The sequence below is a fragment of the Drosophila hydei genome, unplaced genomic scaffold, assembly GCF_003285905.1.
Source record: "Drosophila hydei strain 15085-1641.00,03,60 unplaced genomic scaffold, DhydRS2 tig00000361-arrow-arrow-pilon, whole genome shotgun sequence".
Classification (NCBI taxonomy): Eukaryota; Metazoa; Arthropoda; class Insecta; order Diptera; family Drosophilidae; genus Drosophila; species Drosophila hydei.
The window spans coordinates 201,777-217,992 of record NW_022045717.1 but is presented as its reverse complement, the minus strand read 5'-3'; the positions used below and the strand labels follow the sequence as shown (position 1 = coordinate 217,992).

At 45.3% G+C, this 16,216-nt stretch overlaps 1 protein-coding gene across 3 annotated transcripts in view; it reads left to right on the top strand.

Moving 5' to 3' along the window:
• Positions 1 to 15,923, top strand: part of LOC111593022 (adenylate cyclase type 9) — a 57,724-nt gene extending 41,801 nt beyond the window's left edge. For 2 of the 3 annotated variants that reach the window (XM_023305563.2, XM_030224124.1), the window contains exons 3-6: positions 6,870 to 7,147; positions 10,031 to 11,203; positions 11,310 to 11,410; positions 11,482 to 15,923. In XM_023305563.2, the coding sequence (XP_023161331.2) occupies positions 6,870 to 7,147; positions 10,031 to 11,203; positions 11,310 to 11,410; positions 11,482 to 15,041 (5,112 nt within the window). In that variant the 3' untranslated portion in view covers positions 15,042 to 15,923. Of the gene's footprint in view, positions 1 to 5,454; positions 5,545 to 6,869; positions 7,148 to 10,030; positions 11,204 to 11,309; positions 11,411 to 11,481 lie in introns of those variants that run through there. The other variant, XM_023305564.2, reaches the window with a different exon arrangement.
• The last annotated feature ends 293 nt before the right edge of the window (positions 15,924 to 16,216 follow it).

The window sequence follows — 16,216 nt, the reverse complement described above, 5'->3', positions numbered from 1 at the left end:
TCCATCCGAGTTCGCTTAAGTAACGTCGAAGCTTGTTAAGAAAGGCTTTGCTCATGTTGGCAAAGCCGCGAGGCAATTAGCGCCAAGCGAACGCATTTGCTCCAGCCATGGGGATACACGCATATGGAATTTTATTATATCCATGTCAGCTGCTGCGTAAATAAGTATTGCCGGAACATATGTTAAATTGTCGGCTTATCTCCCATTTTGTTATTGAGGGGATTGAGTTCAAGTCCTAAAGGAGAAGGAAGCAAGTTTTTTATATCAAATAGCAAGATGACATTCGTTTTGTCGCTGCTTGGAGCGCTGAGTTCGACTCATGAAGGAGGAATTTACCTTTTCTTAAGTTTTATCAACAATATGCTTCAATGTGTGTATGCTCGTCAGCCAGAGTGTGTGTATGGACTTTAGGGAATCCTCGACTCGCAAACTTTCGAGTAGCGACTTGTCCTAAGGTTGTAATGCAACCTCCTCTTTTCGAACAGTGTAATTGATACAGCCCTTTTCATTGTGTATCCAAAACTCAATTAAATATATTTTTTTCAAATGAAACTCGAATCTCAATTTTTGTTTGCTCTGCGTTGATTTCAAGCCTTAAACAAATAGGTACAGACCTTTAATAAGGATTCAGGTAATCAAAGCAACACAAACAAGTAAAAGTGCTCAAGTAGGATATGCTCGACTAAGAGATACCCTGAGCAGAGATGCTAAGCATTCTACGATACCTTTATGAGCTCTGTAAGGGACTTACAATGGATCACAAATCTGTACTATTTGGAATACCTTGAATTTCCATTTTCGATGAAAAGGCTTAGATTAGGACTATTTTTCAAGACGCAGTTCGAGTCAATTTTCTGTTTATTCATTATTTGCCCACATTTGCGGATGCTGTTGATTTCTTAGACCTCAACTGGTTACTCGATTGGTCTGTTTTCTTAAATCAATCAAATCATTTTTCTAAGCTGCAATTTCTAGTTTACTCTTCGCCTCTAATTAGATTCTCATTAATAATTGCAGTTGTAAGTCTCGTTAAATTTATCATGAATTAGAAAATTTCTTATTTTATGAATTTCACGTCACTCTTCAATGCTCCTTCGAGATCGTCAATTGTTAGAATTTCCGACTTTCTCAGTGCGTCGTCAGCTAAAGCCCTCAAGTCTTCATAATCAATCAGATTTATTAATAAATTTTATTACGTATTCGTTCCGCTCTCTTCATCTCCCACTCGCACTACCCCTCACTCTCTCGCTCTCTCTCACTCTCTCTGTGAATTGAAATTTAAACATTTTCCGCTGATAAGTTCGTTGATTTTGTTATTTGGCTTTATTTTGGTGGCTGCTAATTAATATAATATATAAGACTTCTTACGTTTCGCCGAACTGCTGGCGACTGCTTGTCTGGGCAATAGCCCCTCAGATGGTCAATTAGGCCACGGGCACTTTAATTAAGTGAATACATGTTTTAAATGTAAGAATTCATAATAATAATAGCCATATACTTGTACATATATGTGTGAGTGTGTATGTATTAATTGAATTGTTTAAGCAAGTGAAATTGCTAAATGCTTTTAAATTGACCACAAATAGCCCAAGGCACGTTGTAAGGTAATGTTTGATAATAATTACGCATTAGGCAGCAGTAGGCGTGGCCGACTCCTTCTTGACTAACCTGCTCACGTTGCGTTTTCAATTTCAATTGTATCTGGATTTCTATTGCTTTTCAGATTAGTGAAATTTCAATTGAATTGCCATAAAATGAATTACATTGAAGTCGATTAGCAAAGACTTCAAGATATTTTGTATAAAATTTCATTGACATACGCTAAATAACGTTAAAGTTATTAAAGAACTCGTTTGATCATATTGGCAGCACTAGTTACGTGGCGGCAATTAGCACCAAGCGAAGGTATTTCTCTATAAACCCACACACACACACACACACACGCATATATGTGGAGCTCTATGGAGCTCTATTAATAGAATCTTATTGTACTTGTGTCAGCGACTATTTTAGCTTTGCATTTCTCACTTCAATTCGGAGTGTTTCTGTGGTGCGAGAGTCTGACTCGATTGCTATCTGATTGTGGGCGACACGAGCTCGTATCCTCAGAGCAAACTGCATTTGCTCTTGCAAGCGACTAAATTTTATTATTATTACTATTTTATTGATTGTGCAAAGGCGCACTTAAATCTAGTTGAGGAAATGCATCTTCTTTTTGCGTGAGATTTTGTTCAAGTAATGCAATCATAAGCGAGCAGGAACCGTGGTTCTGTGTATCCTTTAGTCAAGCACTAGAGCGTCTTTACTTATTGTCTGAGTAATAGATGCAGTCAGAAGACGCAAGTAGCCAGAGCTCAGCGCATCTCCTAGACGAACACTCCCAACTGTATGCAGTCAGAAGTAGCAGAAGTAGCCCAAGGTGACGATAACTAGTTCCGACTAGAACACTCTTGCTTGTTATATATATAGTATATGCAGTCATAAACGAGAAGTAGCCAGAGTTCTGGGTATCACTTAGCCAAGCACTCCCCGTCATAAGGAAGTAGCCAGGATTCAGGGTATCTCTTGGGCAAGTACTCTTATGGCCTATGGAGATGTTTCAACTACAATCAGATGGCATTATACACTATTGATCGAGTGTTGAAATACAAACAACTTAAAGCCATGATACAGCAACTACAAGTACAGCAAAAGTATGTTAGAGTTGTTAAATACTAACATAATTACGTAGAGGTTGTTGGTCAAGGTTCGATTGACTAAAAACATGACTGCCCATTGTTTACTTCTCCTGTACTGAATTCATGATTATAATTAATAGCTGGATAAGTGTCTATATGCGATAATTATCACTGAGCTTGCAGCCTAATGAGCCCCAGCTCCAGACCTAGAGCCAGTTCAAATGCTCAGAGGTGAATGCTACCTGTGTAAAGGTAGCTCACATGTCGCTTTCCCTGCGTCCAGCATCGCAATTCGTCATCAAAATCTCGCTTTGAACATTAAATCTTAATTAAATGCATATTGCTGACATGCGACTGCATAAATATGCATCGTTAAATTTGCAGGAATTTCAATAAACCTTTTCTCCGGCAATCCCACATGAGAATGGTTATGGCTATGAAAAGGGGTAGCTTGACTGGCTGCAAATGCTTGTAACAGACTGAAGTGCACATCTGACTTAGTGTATATAATCAGCAGGAATAATTCATTATGATATATATATATATATTACGCTTTCTGATTGGGACACAGAGTCTAGTCCTGTAATCGCTAAATATCTGCAATTTTAACTATACATTCGTGTCCCAGTTTATTACATCGCATCTTCTTGTATATTTAGAAAACTTCTCGTAATTAATGCATAAAAGAACCCATTTCTGATGCCCTATTTCATTAAACCCAAAAAAATGATTTTAAATTGCAAATCCTTGGGCCACATTTGAATGTCGTATTCATGCCCTGAAAAGTCATTAAAAACTTACAGCTAGAACTCAAGTTATTCCATAACTTGTTTACCATAGCGAACTAGGGGACTGTGCGAAGAACAAGAGCAGACGCTGCATAAGCAGTAAGCAGCAGTCAGTGTGTGTGTGTGTGTGTGTGAGAATATGAATGTGACTGTGACTGTGTGTGTGTACATGGATAAGGCAGCTATGGCTGCACTTAAAGTATGTGCTAGTCGGGCACTCCTGCCTGCTTTCTGCATGCGCTAACAATATTTATGCTGTGATACAAATGCTAAAAGTATTTGCCTCTGGATTAAACAACTTTTGCAGCCATTTGTGGCATTGAAACCAATATCATTGAAAGCAAAAATAAATTCAGCAACATAAAAGAAGAACTTGTTTGCACACATACAATATATATTATATGCATAAAATTAATATACATGTTTGTTTACTGTATGAAATCTATTTTATTACATTTTCATATTTATTAATTTCGCAATATGAAATTTTATATTGTTTACCAATTGCGCGAGAGACGACAAACAAAAAAATAATAAATAAAAAAAAAAACGAGACGCCTTTTGGCATTCGAATTGCCTTTGTCAGCCCGTTTGCCCTTGGCACAAAAACCGAATATTAATTATGTATTATATTATATTAATTACTGATTAATTATGCCACTTTTTGTTAAAGGTATCAACAAAGTATATGCAAAGAATAAACAAAAATGAATTTGTCAAACGAAAGTTAAAAAGTCAATAAAACAAAATGCAAATAATTCTTTGAAAGCAAGCTAAAAACAAATAAACGAAAACAATAAAAAAAACAACAACCTTATTTTATAGTATATAACAAATAAATGTATGTGTGTGTGTATGTGCGTATGTATCCCAGTTCATCTAGTGGCAGGAGCGCGAGGCTTTGGGTTCATTGAGTTAGATTTCGTGCCTTTATCAATATTCAAATCAATTCAAATACATTCAGAGCTGCACAGACATTTATATTTATTTAGTTAGTTCGTCGAGTGCATTCATTTGCAAGCCAGCAGGTCAGACCGAGTCTGGCTGCGTGGGTGGGGCGCGCACAAGTTCAAGGCATTTCAAGTGCGCCCAAAAAAACAAAAAAATGAAATCAAAAAAAAATATAGCGTAAGAAATTTCTTAGTGGCTAAGAAGTCAGCGCCGTGCCGCCTCTTATCTTATCAAAATATCAGTTGAAAAAAATAAATGAAGCGAGCGCCAAATTCTATTTATACAGCACAATTTATGCGGAGAGCAAGACCCGAGAGAGAGGAAGAGAGAGCAGAGAGAGAGAGAGAGAGCGCCACACTTGGCAGGAGTAATCCTGCCCAAGTTGTTGTTGTTGTTGTTGTCTTTGTTATGGGCTGCCAAGCAAAGCTGCACATGATCACAATTCCGCTCGTTGTCTTTGAATCTTTGTGCCTATCTATTCTATCTATCTATCTGTCTCACCTGCCTGGCCTTATCAGGGCAACCGATAAGCTGCCTGAGCTTGCATTTTGTTGTTGCTGTCAGCTGTTTTGTGCAGCCAACAACAACAGCAGCAACAACGCCCATCAGCATCGACATCGACGTTCCATTGTCGCCGTCGTCGTCGTCGTTGTCAGCGTCGTCAGCAGCGTCGTCGTCGTCGTCGTCGACGTCGTCGTCGTCGTCGTCGTCTGCGACGCTTTGTCAGTTCGGCATAGAAAAAAATTCAAATCAGTTCCCGTCGCGTCAACGGCAACGTCGAGAGTTTTGAACGTCGAGCGCCCGTTGAACCTTTTTTGCTGCTGCTGCTTCTTATTCCGCTGCTTAGTGTTGTTCTTGTTGTTGTTGTAGCGCGCGCGTGCGTTTGTGTGTGTGTGCGTGCTTTATTGACACAGCTTAAATTAACAATTAATCAAATCGAAACCAAATCAAATACACACGAAATTTTGCGCAGTGTATTTCGATACAATTCCTATTCCAACTTTCAATTTACAATGCAAAAACACTGAGGGCAGTTGTTGCTGTTTGTGGTTTGGCAAATTCAACTGAATACGAAAAAAAACCAAAAATCCAAAAAATGCTGGCCTCATATTTATGGCATTTTCTGGGTATGTACTCCCGTATTAAAGGAACAACAAAAGAGTTTGTGTTTCTATTGCTGTTGTTGTTGTTGTTGTCGCTGCTGTTGCACAGCAGCCGCCCACAGGCGCCACCCGCATCGGCACTGGCATTCGTCAAACGCGCTTTAATTTTTAACAACGTTTTTGGCATATGAAAAATTAGAAATCGAACAAAAGCTAAGCGAACAAGTCTAGACGCAACGGCAACAAAGTTTGCAAATTCAAATCAAAAAGTAGCAGAAGAAAACTTAAATTAAGTAAGACGAAAGCAACATGATAAAATGTGTCTTAAATGAGTGAAAAATATATATCTATATGTATGTGGATATATAAAGATATATATTCATATTTTAGTGCGGGTGCTGCGTCTGCCTGTCCGTCTGTCGGTCTGTCTGTGTGTAATTATTCGCGGTCAAAGTTTTAATGTAAATATTATTATTTGCTAAAGTTGCTATTTTTAGCTGAGCTTATTAGCAGCCCCCAATGAAGCGCGCTTCGAAAACTTGAATAAACTTTTTTATGATTCAGTTAGCAACTTCCCGACGAATTTTTCAACGTGTGCTCGAGAGACTGAGTGTGTGTGTGTGTGTGTGTGTGTGTGTGTGTGTGTGTGTGCGTGAGAGAGGCTATCTCTATCTGCAAAGCTGTCTCTGCGTCTCGCTGTGTGTGCGTGTGCATATTCTGTTGACTGCTTCAACGAGTCGTATACGTAATTTGATTAAGTTCGTCTAGAGCAACGTTGTTGCATTCGCAGTATCAGAATCAAAATCAAAATGAAAATCCGCCCTTGTCGCGTGATTCGCTGAGCAATTTTCTTTTGGTATTTGTTTTTGTTTTTTTTTTTGTTTTTTTTTTTTTGTTTTTTTTTTTTATCTATGTGCCAATTGGCAACAAGTCTTTGAAGTATGCTTTGCACTTTGCTGCGTTCACATGGCGTATGCGCAATGTCAGAACACTTGTTGCGTATGCTGCTGTTGGCGTCGCATCAGGACAGAGATTAAGCTGACAAACAGACAGACAGACAGACGAAGCGACAATTGGTTAAACAGTGACTGAACACTGACCTAGTTGACAACAAATGGCAAATGGCAAATGTCAAAGGCACGTCCTCGAACGCGTCCTTGTTTTCTCATCTCGCATAACACTGCATACTTTGTGGCGCCACACACACAAGCACACACAGAGTGAAGATGAAGGCTTACATATAGATGACATTTTAGCCAAGCCAAGAGCATTCCGCTAATTAATCTGTATTCATTTCTTCTCTGATTCCATTTTCATTTCCATTTCTTTTCTTCTCTTTTTTTTGGCAGTCGCGTCGCCAGTCGGTCAGCTTTACAGCAATGCCGCCGGGCGTTCTAGTCAACGATAGCCGGGCCAATTCCACCGATGACATACAAATCGCCCTGGCGCCTCACATTCAAACCTATCTAAGTCAAACGGGACGCCGGCATTCCTGCTGCAGCGTCATGCTGCCGGTGGCCTTCGAGCGGGCCGCCGCCAAATCGTGGCTGGATCCCAAATTCGATTCGCCCGTCCTCGAGGAGCAGTTCCAGGCCAGCGTCTTTCCGCACATACGCATGCGATACAGGTGAGTGGAGATGCGTAGCTATAGTTCCCATACTCGCTCAACGACTGTATAGAGTATATCAAATTTCAAATATATAAACACATGAATATGGGTATATTTGGTATACGATTCCTAAATGTACTGAAATAGACCTGAAAACTATAAAGAAATTAGAGATTAGAAATTAGTTCAACGGGTAATTAGGACAGTCAGTCACACCCGACTGAACCATCTCATTAACTTGCTCTAATTGAATTCGAATTTGCCCTGATTGTTGCTAACAATATATTGAAAGCAATTTAAAAGTATATAAGTTTCAATTCTATGCTGTGCTTGACTAGAAGATGCCCTGTAAGTGCTGACCTGCTAGGAATTATTTTATTGCTTTTATAGGCAGGGTATCTGCTAGTTGGGAGGCCTTGAAATTGATAAAAACTAAAAGTTCTGTGATAAATGTGTTTGATATGCCGATAAGATTATATTATATTATAATATAATAACATATCTACATAATACCGAATGCCGATAACATAGTTATCGATAAATCTTGAAAGACAATGCCAGCCAAATAAAAATGAAAGCCATCTCAGCTATAGTTACCATTACCCAGAAGGCCCCATCAAGAGCTGAAACTAAGCTTAGCAAAACGGGAATACCCCAAACGCTTTGCTTCACTCTGCATAAGTTGAACTCTCGCACGTGAACGCACTCAAGGCGACGCCCAAAAAGGGCAGGCAGCAGAGCCGCGGGCAGTGCGAGGGCAGGGTGAGAAGTTGTGTAGGGCGGCAAATTAGCTGAAAACTGCGCAGGATATGAAAATGGTGGCCACAAATGGTTGCTTGGGGTACGCCTTGGCCTGGAACTGACTGGCTGGCTGGGCATGACTTGCATAGCAGGTCAATGCCATGTGCAAACGAATCGATTGTAGCAGGCGCACAGCTCTGACAGATGTTCGACTCGGAGCCGTCGCCAGTGTCGTTTGCACGATTAAGAAAAATCGAAACGAAATAAATTCTCTGTTTGTCGTTTGAGCATGTCGCTGATCCTTCTAGCCACATTCACGGCCATTGTGATACTGCGCATCTGCAGCGAGGGCGCCAGCAAACTGGATCGCCTGCTCCTTGAGAACCTTTGGCTCTTTCTGTTCTTCCGCCTGCTCAACCACCTGCACTTCGTCGCCTGGCTGCGGCGCTACCTGTGGCGCTGTCTCAGCAAAAAGCGCCAGCGGCGCTTCGCCCTAGTCGTGCTCAGCGTGCTGCTGGCGCTCGTCTTTGGTGGCAGCAGCCAGAGCAGCTATGCCCCAGCCGCCTCAACGGCCTGGCTAAGCACAGAGCAGCAGCTGCGTCGCATCGAGTGCCAGAACCAGGAAGAGACCGTCATTGTGCAAAGGCAAACCACTGCGGCCACAACGAACATGCCACGCCTCGAGTTCCCTTGGAGCAACTGATCAGGCGTGCTACAACTCGAATAGAACGCCGTATTATCGTAATATCAATGTTCATAATTTATTGACTATGTGCTAATTACACTAGTTCAGCGTGTTTATTACCAATTGTTTACTAATTGCATGCCTCAAGGCCGACAAGGGCATCCAAATTAGTTCCTTAAATAATGTCAGCTGCGACACATATAGAGTGATATATAGCAAAGAACTAGAATATATATATATATATATATCTGTCAGTCTATACAATATTATCTCTCTCTCTCTCACTATATACAATTTGTAGTCATAAAGTAGCTAGCGATAAAGTTGAAACATTTAAATATTCTTAACATTTAACAAACGAATTAACGGGAATTATAACATGCTTTAAAAGCATCTTCTTTAGTATATACTTTTAGTTTATATACAAAGCGTTAATCCCTCTGAGTAGCAACAAAGTTTGCTGAACACGCTTAAAAAGTCTTTAGAAACTCTGATAGTTAAACGTCTTAGATCGAAACTTTGCTGATGGCCAGTTAAAATGAACTGACAGCCAGTTAACACTTTATCCAGGCAATCGATTGCTGCTGATGGGCAGATAAGCACTAAGCCTTTAGGGTATATGGGCTGCAGTTAGACCTGCTGAGGTGAATAGAAACTGCCTGAATAGCTTTAAAGAATCGGTAAATATCGTGTCAAAACTGAAACTGCTAAGCAAGCCTAGCTAGCAGGCCGCAGCATACGTAGTCAGGGTATTTCGTAGTTGAGCACTTTGCGTAATTAAAAACTTTGCCGCTGTCAGCGTTTTCCGCTGCTGCAGTTTGTGGCCATCAAATTAACGAGCTTTGTAATTACAACACTCTTTGGCTGGCCTTAGCCAGGTGACAAGTTTGTTACCTGGTGACAGTGCTTCTCTCAGTTAACACTCTCCAATCACTCTTAACGCCAGCTTCAGTTATTGTGTTTATTACAAACCCAAACAAAATGAAAAAAGCCCAAGGCAAGCTAGAGAGAAAATACAAGAAGTTTGAGTGCTGAAGAAGTTTTAAAAAGTTCTACGAATCAGTTGTGCGTGTGTTCCATTCCATTTCATTCCAGCTGACTAGCCACCTGCATTTTGCATAGTAAAATTTGCATCTCAAATAATTGAGATTGAGATTGAGAAACGAGTTCGGATTGGTTCGGATCACAAAACAAGATCAAAGAAGTAGCAATTCAGTAGAACATATTGTAGCTGACAAGTATTATTCAGTCGGTTATGCCTGCGAAAGGCGCATTTTTGTTGAGACTCAAGACTCACTTCAGTGTAGGAGCCTTGAATAATCCTGGGTTAGAATTTTCCCACGTAACTCTAGCTAGCTTTACACTAAGCTCTAAGATGAATGCTTTCCCGGACTTGCTATATATTCTTCAAGTTCCTGCTAACTCTCTCTCTCTCTCTCTTTCTCTCCCTCCCTCCCTCTCTCTCTGTCTTGCAGATTCACATTGTCGTACATTTTACTTTGCTCTGTCGTTTGGTGTTTGTACTTCGTGATCGATGGTGGCTCGGAGGACTTTTGGCGACCCATCTCCACCTCGTTCTCGATGATGTCGCTGGTCACGATAATGGCCATGTGCTTTACACACTGGACCCTTTACAAGGAGCACCGAATCCTGACATCGGCAGTCACTGCGCTGATCCTGTGCAGCGCCTCGCTGGCATTTCTCACGTACACGGGCAGGGCGTTCAGTCCGCTGGGCCACTTTGCCATTTGCTTGGAGATCGTGCTGCTCATCTATACGGCACTGCCCATGCCACTGTGGCTGGGCGCCAGCATTGCCATCTGCTATTCGATAGCCTTTGAGCTGGTCTCCCACGTGGTCATTGTGGTGAGTGCCGTCCATGGCGCCACCGTTGGTGCAACGCCAACGGAGGCGGCCAGCAGCAGCGATCCCAGCCACAAAATACTCATGCTCAGAATCATGGCGCATCTGAGTGTCCATCTAGTCGGCGTGCATGTGCTGATCATGAATCTGGTGCGCATGCGCGGCACCTTCATGAAGGTGGGGCAGAACTTGCTGGTGCGACGCCAGCTGGAGATGGAAAAACAGCTCAAGGAGAAGATGATTCACTCGGTGATGCCGCCCAAGGTGGCCGACATGCTGCTCAACGAGGGCGGCAGCGGCGGTCTCGACCCAAATCAGCCGCCCGAATCGCATTATATGCGGCCGCGGGCATCGCACGACGTGAAGTCGCTGTTCCGGCCCTTTCACATGCACAGCATGGAGAACGTCAGCATTCTGTTTGCCGACATTGTTGGCTTCACACGCATGTCCTCCACCAAGACGGCCGAGCAGCTTGTCGAGATACTGAACGATCTCTTCGAGCGCTTCGACGATCTGTGCACGCTCAGCGGCTGTGAGAAGATCTCGACGCTGGGCGACTGCTACTATTGCGTCTCCGGCTGCCCGGAGCCTCGCGCCGATCACGCCATCTGCTGCGTCGAAATGGGCCTCGGCATGATCGATGCGATGCGCTGCTTCGATGCCCAGCGCCACGAAGGCGTCAAGATGCGCGTCGGCGTTCACACTGGCACCGTGCTCTGCGGCATTGTCGGCACGCGACGCGTCAAGTTCGACGTGTGGAGCAACGATGTTAGCCTGGCCAACAAGTGAGTAATAACCATATGAATCAGCTCATCCACCAATGCCAGTGGAAAGAGCTTTACTCTCTGCATCAGCTTGAAACTCATTCCTCTTTCATTGACCTTTCGCCAGAATGGAGTCCTCGGGCAAGCCGGAACAGGTGCACATCTCGCAGGAGACATCGAGCTTCTTGGGCGACGCCTACTACCTGGAAGAGGGCGAGGAGGTGTTCGGTACGTAGCCCACATCAGATTCCATTCAATTCCTTGCATTGCTTATCTTTCTGTCTCTGCTCAAATGTCAGGTCATCGCACCTATTTCGTGGTGGGCCGTCGCCGTGATGTGTCGCGTGCCAATAGCCTGAGCCCGAGCATGGCGGCAACAGCTGCGGGCAGCAGCTCGCTGTTGATGCCTGGGTCGCAGGGCGCGCTCGCATCGCTGTCGCAGAGCGCCACAAATATATCGGCGGTGCAGCCACATGTGCCGCCGGCCTCGCCAGTGGGTCAGCTATCCAATTCGCTGAAGTCGTCGCCCGTGTTGTCCATGCGGCCACGCCTCACCTCGCTGAGCATGAAGCTGCGCAAGAAGTCGCAGTCGCAGGGGCATGCCCATAGCCGCGAACGGGATCTGGAGCGGGGCATTATACATCCAGCTGCCGCCGGCATACCGCCGGTGATAGTGGTGCGCGAGAGGCCGAAAATTATTATCACAACCAAGTCGCTGCCGGGCAGCCTGGACTCCGATGAGCAGCCGCCATCGGAGGAGCAGCAGCCGCAGCAGGCGACGACCAACCAGCCGGACACGCGCTCCAAGCTGAAGCTCAAGGTATGGAAAATGACGCGGCTACTGAAGCTGACCAGTCGCAAGGATAAGGATAAGGACAAAGAGAAAGGCAAGGAGAAAGGCAATGGCACAGACAAGGAGCCAACACGTCCGCATTCCAATTCCTTGCCAGCTCCTGGCGACGAGACGGTGGCCTTCATCGAGCCAGCGGGCGCAGCGAATGGCCAAAATCAGCTGAGCAACGGCTGCGGCTATCAACAGCTGCCGGTGCTCGTGGAGACGGCCTGCAGCACACGACTCAATAGCAATCAAATGCTGGACATACCGATGGCTCGGCCAGTGCTGCATCATGCTGCCACCTCGACGGCTCTCTCCAGCAGTGTGATGCGCTCGCCGGATGGCACTGCGATGGCAGCCAGCGGCGGCAGCTGCTGCTCACCGGGTCAGTATTCGATGTACGACGACATCATCGATGTGCGCTCCTACATAAGCCAATCGCGCAGCGATATCTCGCCATTTGGCCGCACCGGCAGCTATCGTTCCCAGTGCGGCCGTCAGTCAGCTGGGCAATCCGCGGGGCAAACGTTGGAGCAATCGCCGTTGCCCCGGCCACGCGCCTCCACCTTGACAGCGGGCGGGCGAGCCTTAGCCACGGAGCCCAGCACCAGTGCCAATGCCAATGCCAATGCCAATGGCAATGCTAATACCAATGCTAATCCAAATGCTAATCCAAATGCTAGCTCCAGCGGCTGCTGCCTGCCAGCGCCTGGACCCACCGCCTATTCGCATTCGCGCAACTCAAGCATTTGGCCAGATGGACTGAGCATTTGTCCGTCGGCCACATCACGCAAGGACTCGGGCATCAAGAGCAACTCGCGGCGCAGCTCCATTCAGCAGCAGATCTATGCGCTCAACCAGTCGGCCATTAGTCAGCATCGTGTCTCTGGCTACTTCACCAGCTCGACGTCGAGCATCTCGAATTTGGGCGAAGGTGGCGCATTGCCGTTCCCGTTGCCACCGCCGCCGCCGGCGGCGGCTCTAGCGGCACAGCAGTCCGCCCAGCTGATCGATCCGCTGGCCGCTTGCCTGCAGCAGCTGCGCAAGCAATCCGATTTGCAACTCATCCGCTGCGTGCGGGACAATGCGCGCTCGCAGCGCAGCTACTTGGTGAAGGCGCCGCTGCGTCGCATCAGCTTGTACTTTAAGTCGCGCCAGTTGGAGCGCGATTTCCGATCGAAGGCGCATCGCTTTGGCACCGAGAACGAAACAGAGGGGCCGCCCACGCTGGCCACGCCCCGCTACAACACATACATCGACATCTTCGTGGGCATCGCCGTCTATCTGTGCATATCCATCTCGCTCTTCCTGATGACCCAGAACACGGTGACGCCCAGCTTCCGGCTGTGGGTCACGCTCTTCTCCTGCTTCACGGCGATCCAGGTGTTTGCGCTGTTCTTGTTCACGCGCCAAATGTGCCGACGACACGGCACTCGCATGCGCTCCAAGTCCAGCGCCAGCGAGGCGAACAGCGAGGCCGCTGCACCGCAGCCGCAGGTTGAACAATTTGAGTCGTGTGCGGATCGCATCTTTGAGGCCATATCCAGCTGGTATCCTTGGCACATCTGCTTGGCCATCCTCATGGCCATGCCCGTCGTCCTGATCATCGCCAACTTCCTGCTGCTCGATCTCACACAGCTGGAGGCATTCGAGTATCATTATGGCTTCCTGATCTTCGTCTGCATTGTGCACTTCTGCAATTTCACCCAGCTCAATTGCTGGATGCGCAACGTGCTGGCATTTCTGGCCGCGCTCTGCTTCATCGGCATCGCTGTCTCCCAACTGACCGTCTACAACAACAGGTCTGAGAATGAATCGGATCCCGAGCTGGAGTCGGAGCTGAATAGCAGTGCGGCCGCATCGTTTATCTTCGAGGAGATCAAATGGTTCCACGACTATCACGTCGAGATCTACTTGGATTTGCTTTTGATATTGATATTGGTCTGGTTTCTCAATCGCGAATTCGAGGTCGGCTATCGGCTGACCTTCTACGGCAATGCGGTGGCCAACCAGGACAAGGTGCGTGTCCAGAACATGAAGAACCAGGCGGACATGCTGCTTCACAACATAATACCCAAGCACGTGGCGGAGCATCTGAAGAACACGGCCAAGTACTCGGAGAACCATCACAACATCGCCATCATCTTTGCCTCCATCGTCAACTTCAATGAGATGTACGACGAGAGCTATCTGGGCGGCAAGGAGTTCCTGCGCGTGCTCAACGAGCTGATTGGCGACTTCGATGAGCTGCTTTCGCATCCGAAATTTCGTGCCGTGGAGAAGATTAAGACGATTGGCTCCACATTTATGGCGGCCAGCGGCTTGGATCCATCGCATCGTGGCACCGGCGACGAGCACATCCATACCCTAATGGAGTTCGCCATCGAGATGCAGCGCGTGGTCAATGAGTTCAACAAGGATCTGCTGGAGTTCAATCTGATCCTGCGCATTGGCATGAATATTGGCGATGTGACCGCCGGTGTCATTGGCACCAGCAAGTTGTACTATGACATTTGGGGCGATGCGGTCAATGTGGCGTCTCGCATGGACTCGACCGGTCTGCCCAATCGCATACAAGTGGGCAAGGACTGTCTACCGTTTCTGACCGCCGGCTACGAGTTTGAGCCGCGTGGCAGCGTTTACGTCAAGGGCAAGGATCACATGGAGGTGTTTCTTTATACCAATCGCCGGCCTCACCTGAGCGAGCAGCCTCCAAACGTGCAGCTGAACGAGCTCAATGAGCCCGACGAGTTGGCAACCGAAGCCAATGAGAAGCAGCAGCTGCAAACTAACGATGTTCAGATTGTTATAAATGACGAGCTGCAAGAGCCGACTGATGCGGAGAAACAGGAGTTGCCTGACAAGGAGCAAGCGGAGGAGGAGGAGGAGGATGACGACGACGACGATGGCGACATGCATTCGAGCGAAACAACAACGCTGTTCAAGTCACAGGAATCATTGCATGCCACGCATCCGAACGGAGGTGGCAGCCACTTCAATCCAGCTAACACAACCGAAACTTGAGCAAAGAAAACTCATCTGAATTCAACTCAAATCAAACTCAAACTCAGACTCAGACTCAGACTCAGACTCAACTCTATGTAAATGCACTCGACTTTTGATCAACTCGGCCCAACTCAACTGCTGGCTTGAAGCTTTTTGAGAAATGGTTTCAAAATTGCATTTATTATGTGTTGCAGTTGCCACAGCTGGAAATGGAAATGGAAATGGAAATGGAACGTCTGGGAAGGCTGCGAGTGAGGTGGGAAGGGGGCGTGGGGGAGCGGATCAAACCGCACAATTTGTGATATGTAACTAATGTTGAATATGTACGATAAAACTGTTGGGCACTTGGGCATGGGTGTTACGCGATATTGTTATGTGAAGAAGAGGAAGAATAAGAAGCAGAAGCAGAATGCTTCTGGCCTTGTTGAAGCTATGGATACGCAGATCTGAAGCTAAAACTAACTCGTCGTATATGCCACAACAGGGGGCGTGGCAATGTGTACGTGTTTCACTTGTATTAGCCACTCATATATCGAAACGTTGACTAACAACAGACAGAGATGTACACCGACAGACATATTATATATGTGTGCCAGTGTATATGTATGTATGTTTGTATGCATATGTGTATGTATGTAAGTGGTGTAGCAAATTGTTTGTTTGTATTTTTTTTTTTTGGTAACCTAAGTATGTATTTTAGTGTTAGCTTAATTTATAACTGTATAAACGTAATGCCAATAAGTAAGCAAATTACACACACGCACACTCACACTCAGACCCACACCCACTCCCACACCCACACCTCCCACACACACACATACACACATAACTTTAAACTAATATAATTTTGTGGCTTTAGATGTATTTGATGTGTTTCCCTAGACTTAAGCAATAGGAAATATGCATATGTTTGTTAATGTGCATGCGCATGTGTGTGTGTGCGTGTGTGTATCTGCGTGTGCGCGCATAGTTTTATTATTAATATATATATTTTTTTTTATATATGTAATAATTTTATTGCAGTAATATTTAAACTAAGAAAGTGCATAGAACTAACCGATAAAGCAGACTAGCTAATAAATGTTATAAACAGTTGAAACTTCTATTTATATATATATACATATATATATATATATATATATATATATATATTTATTTATTCTTTCTTGTTATATTTGTTTTCGTTCTTATTG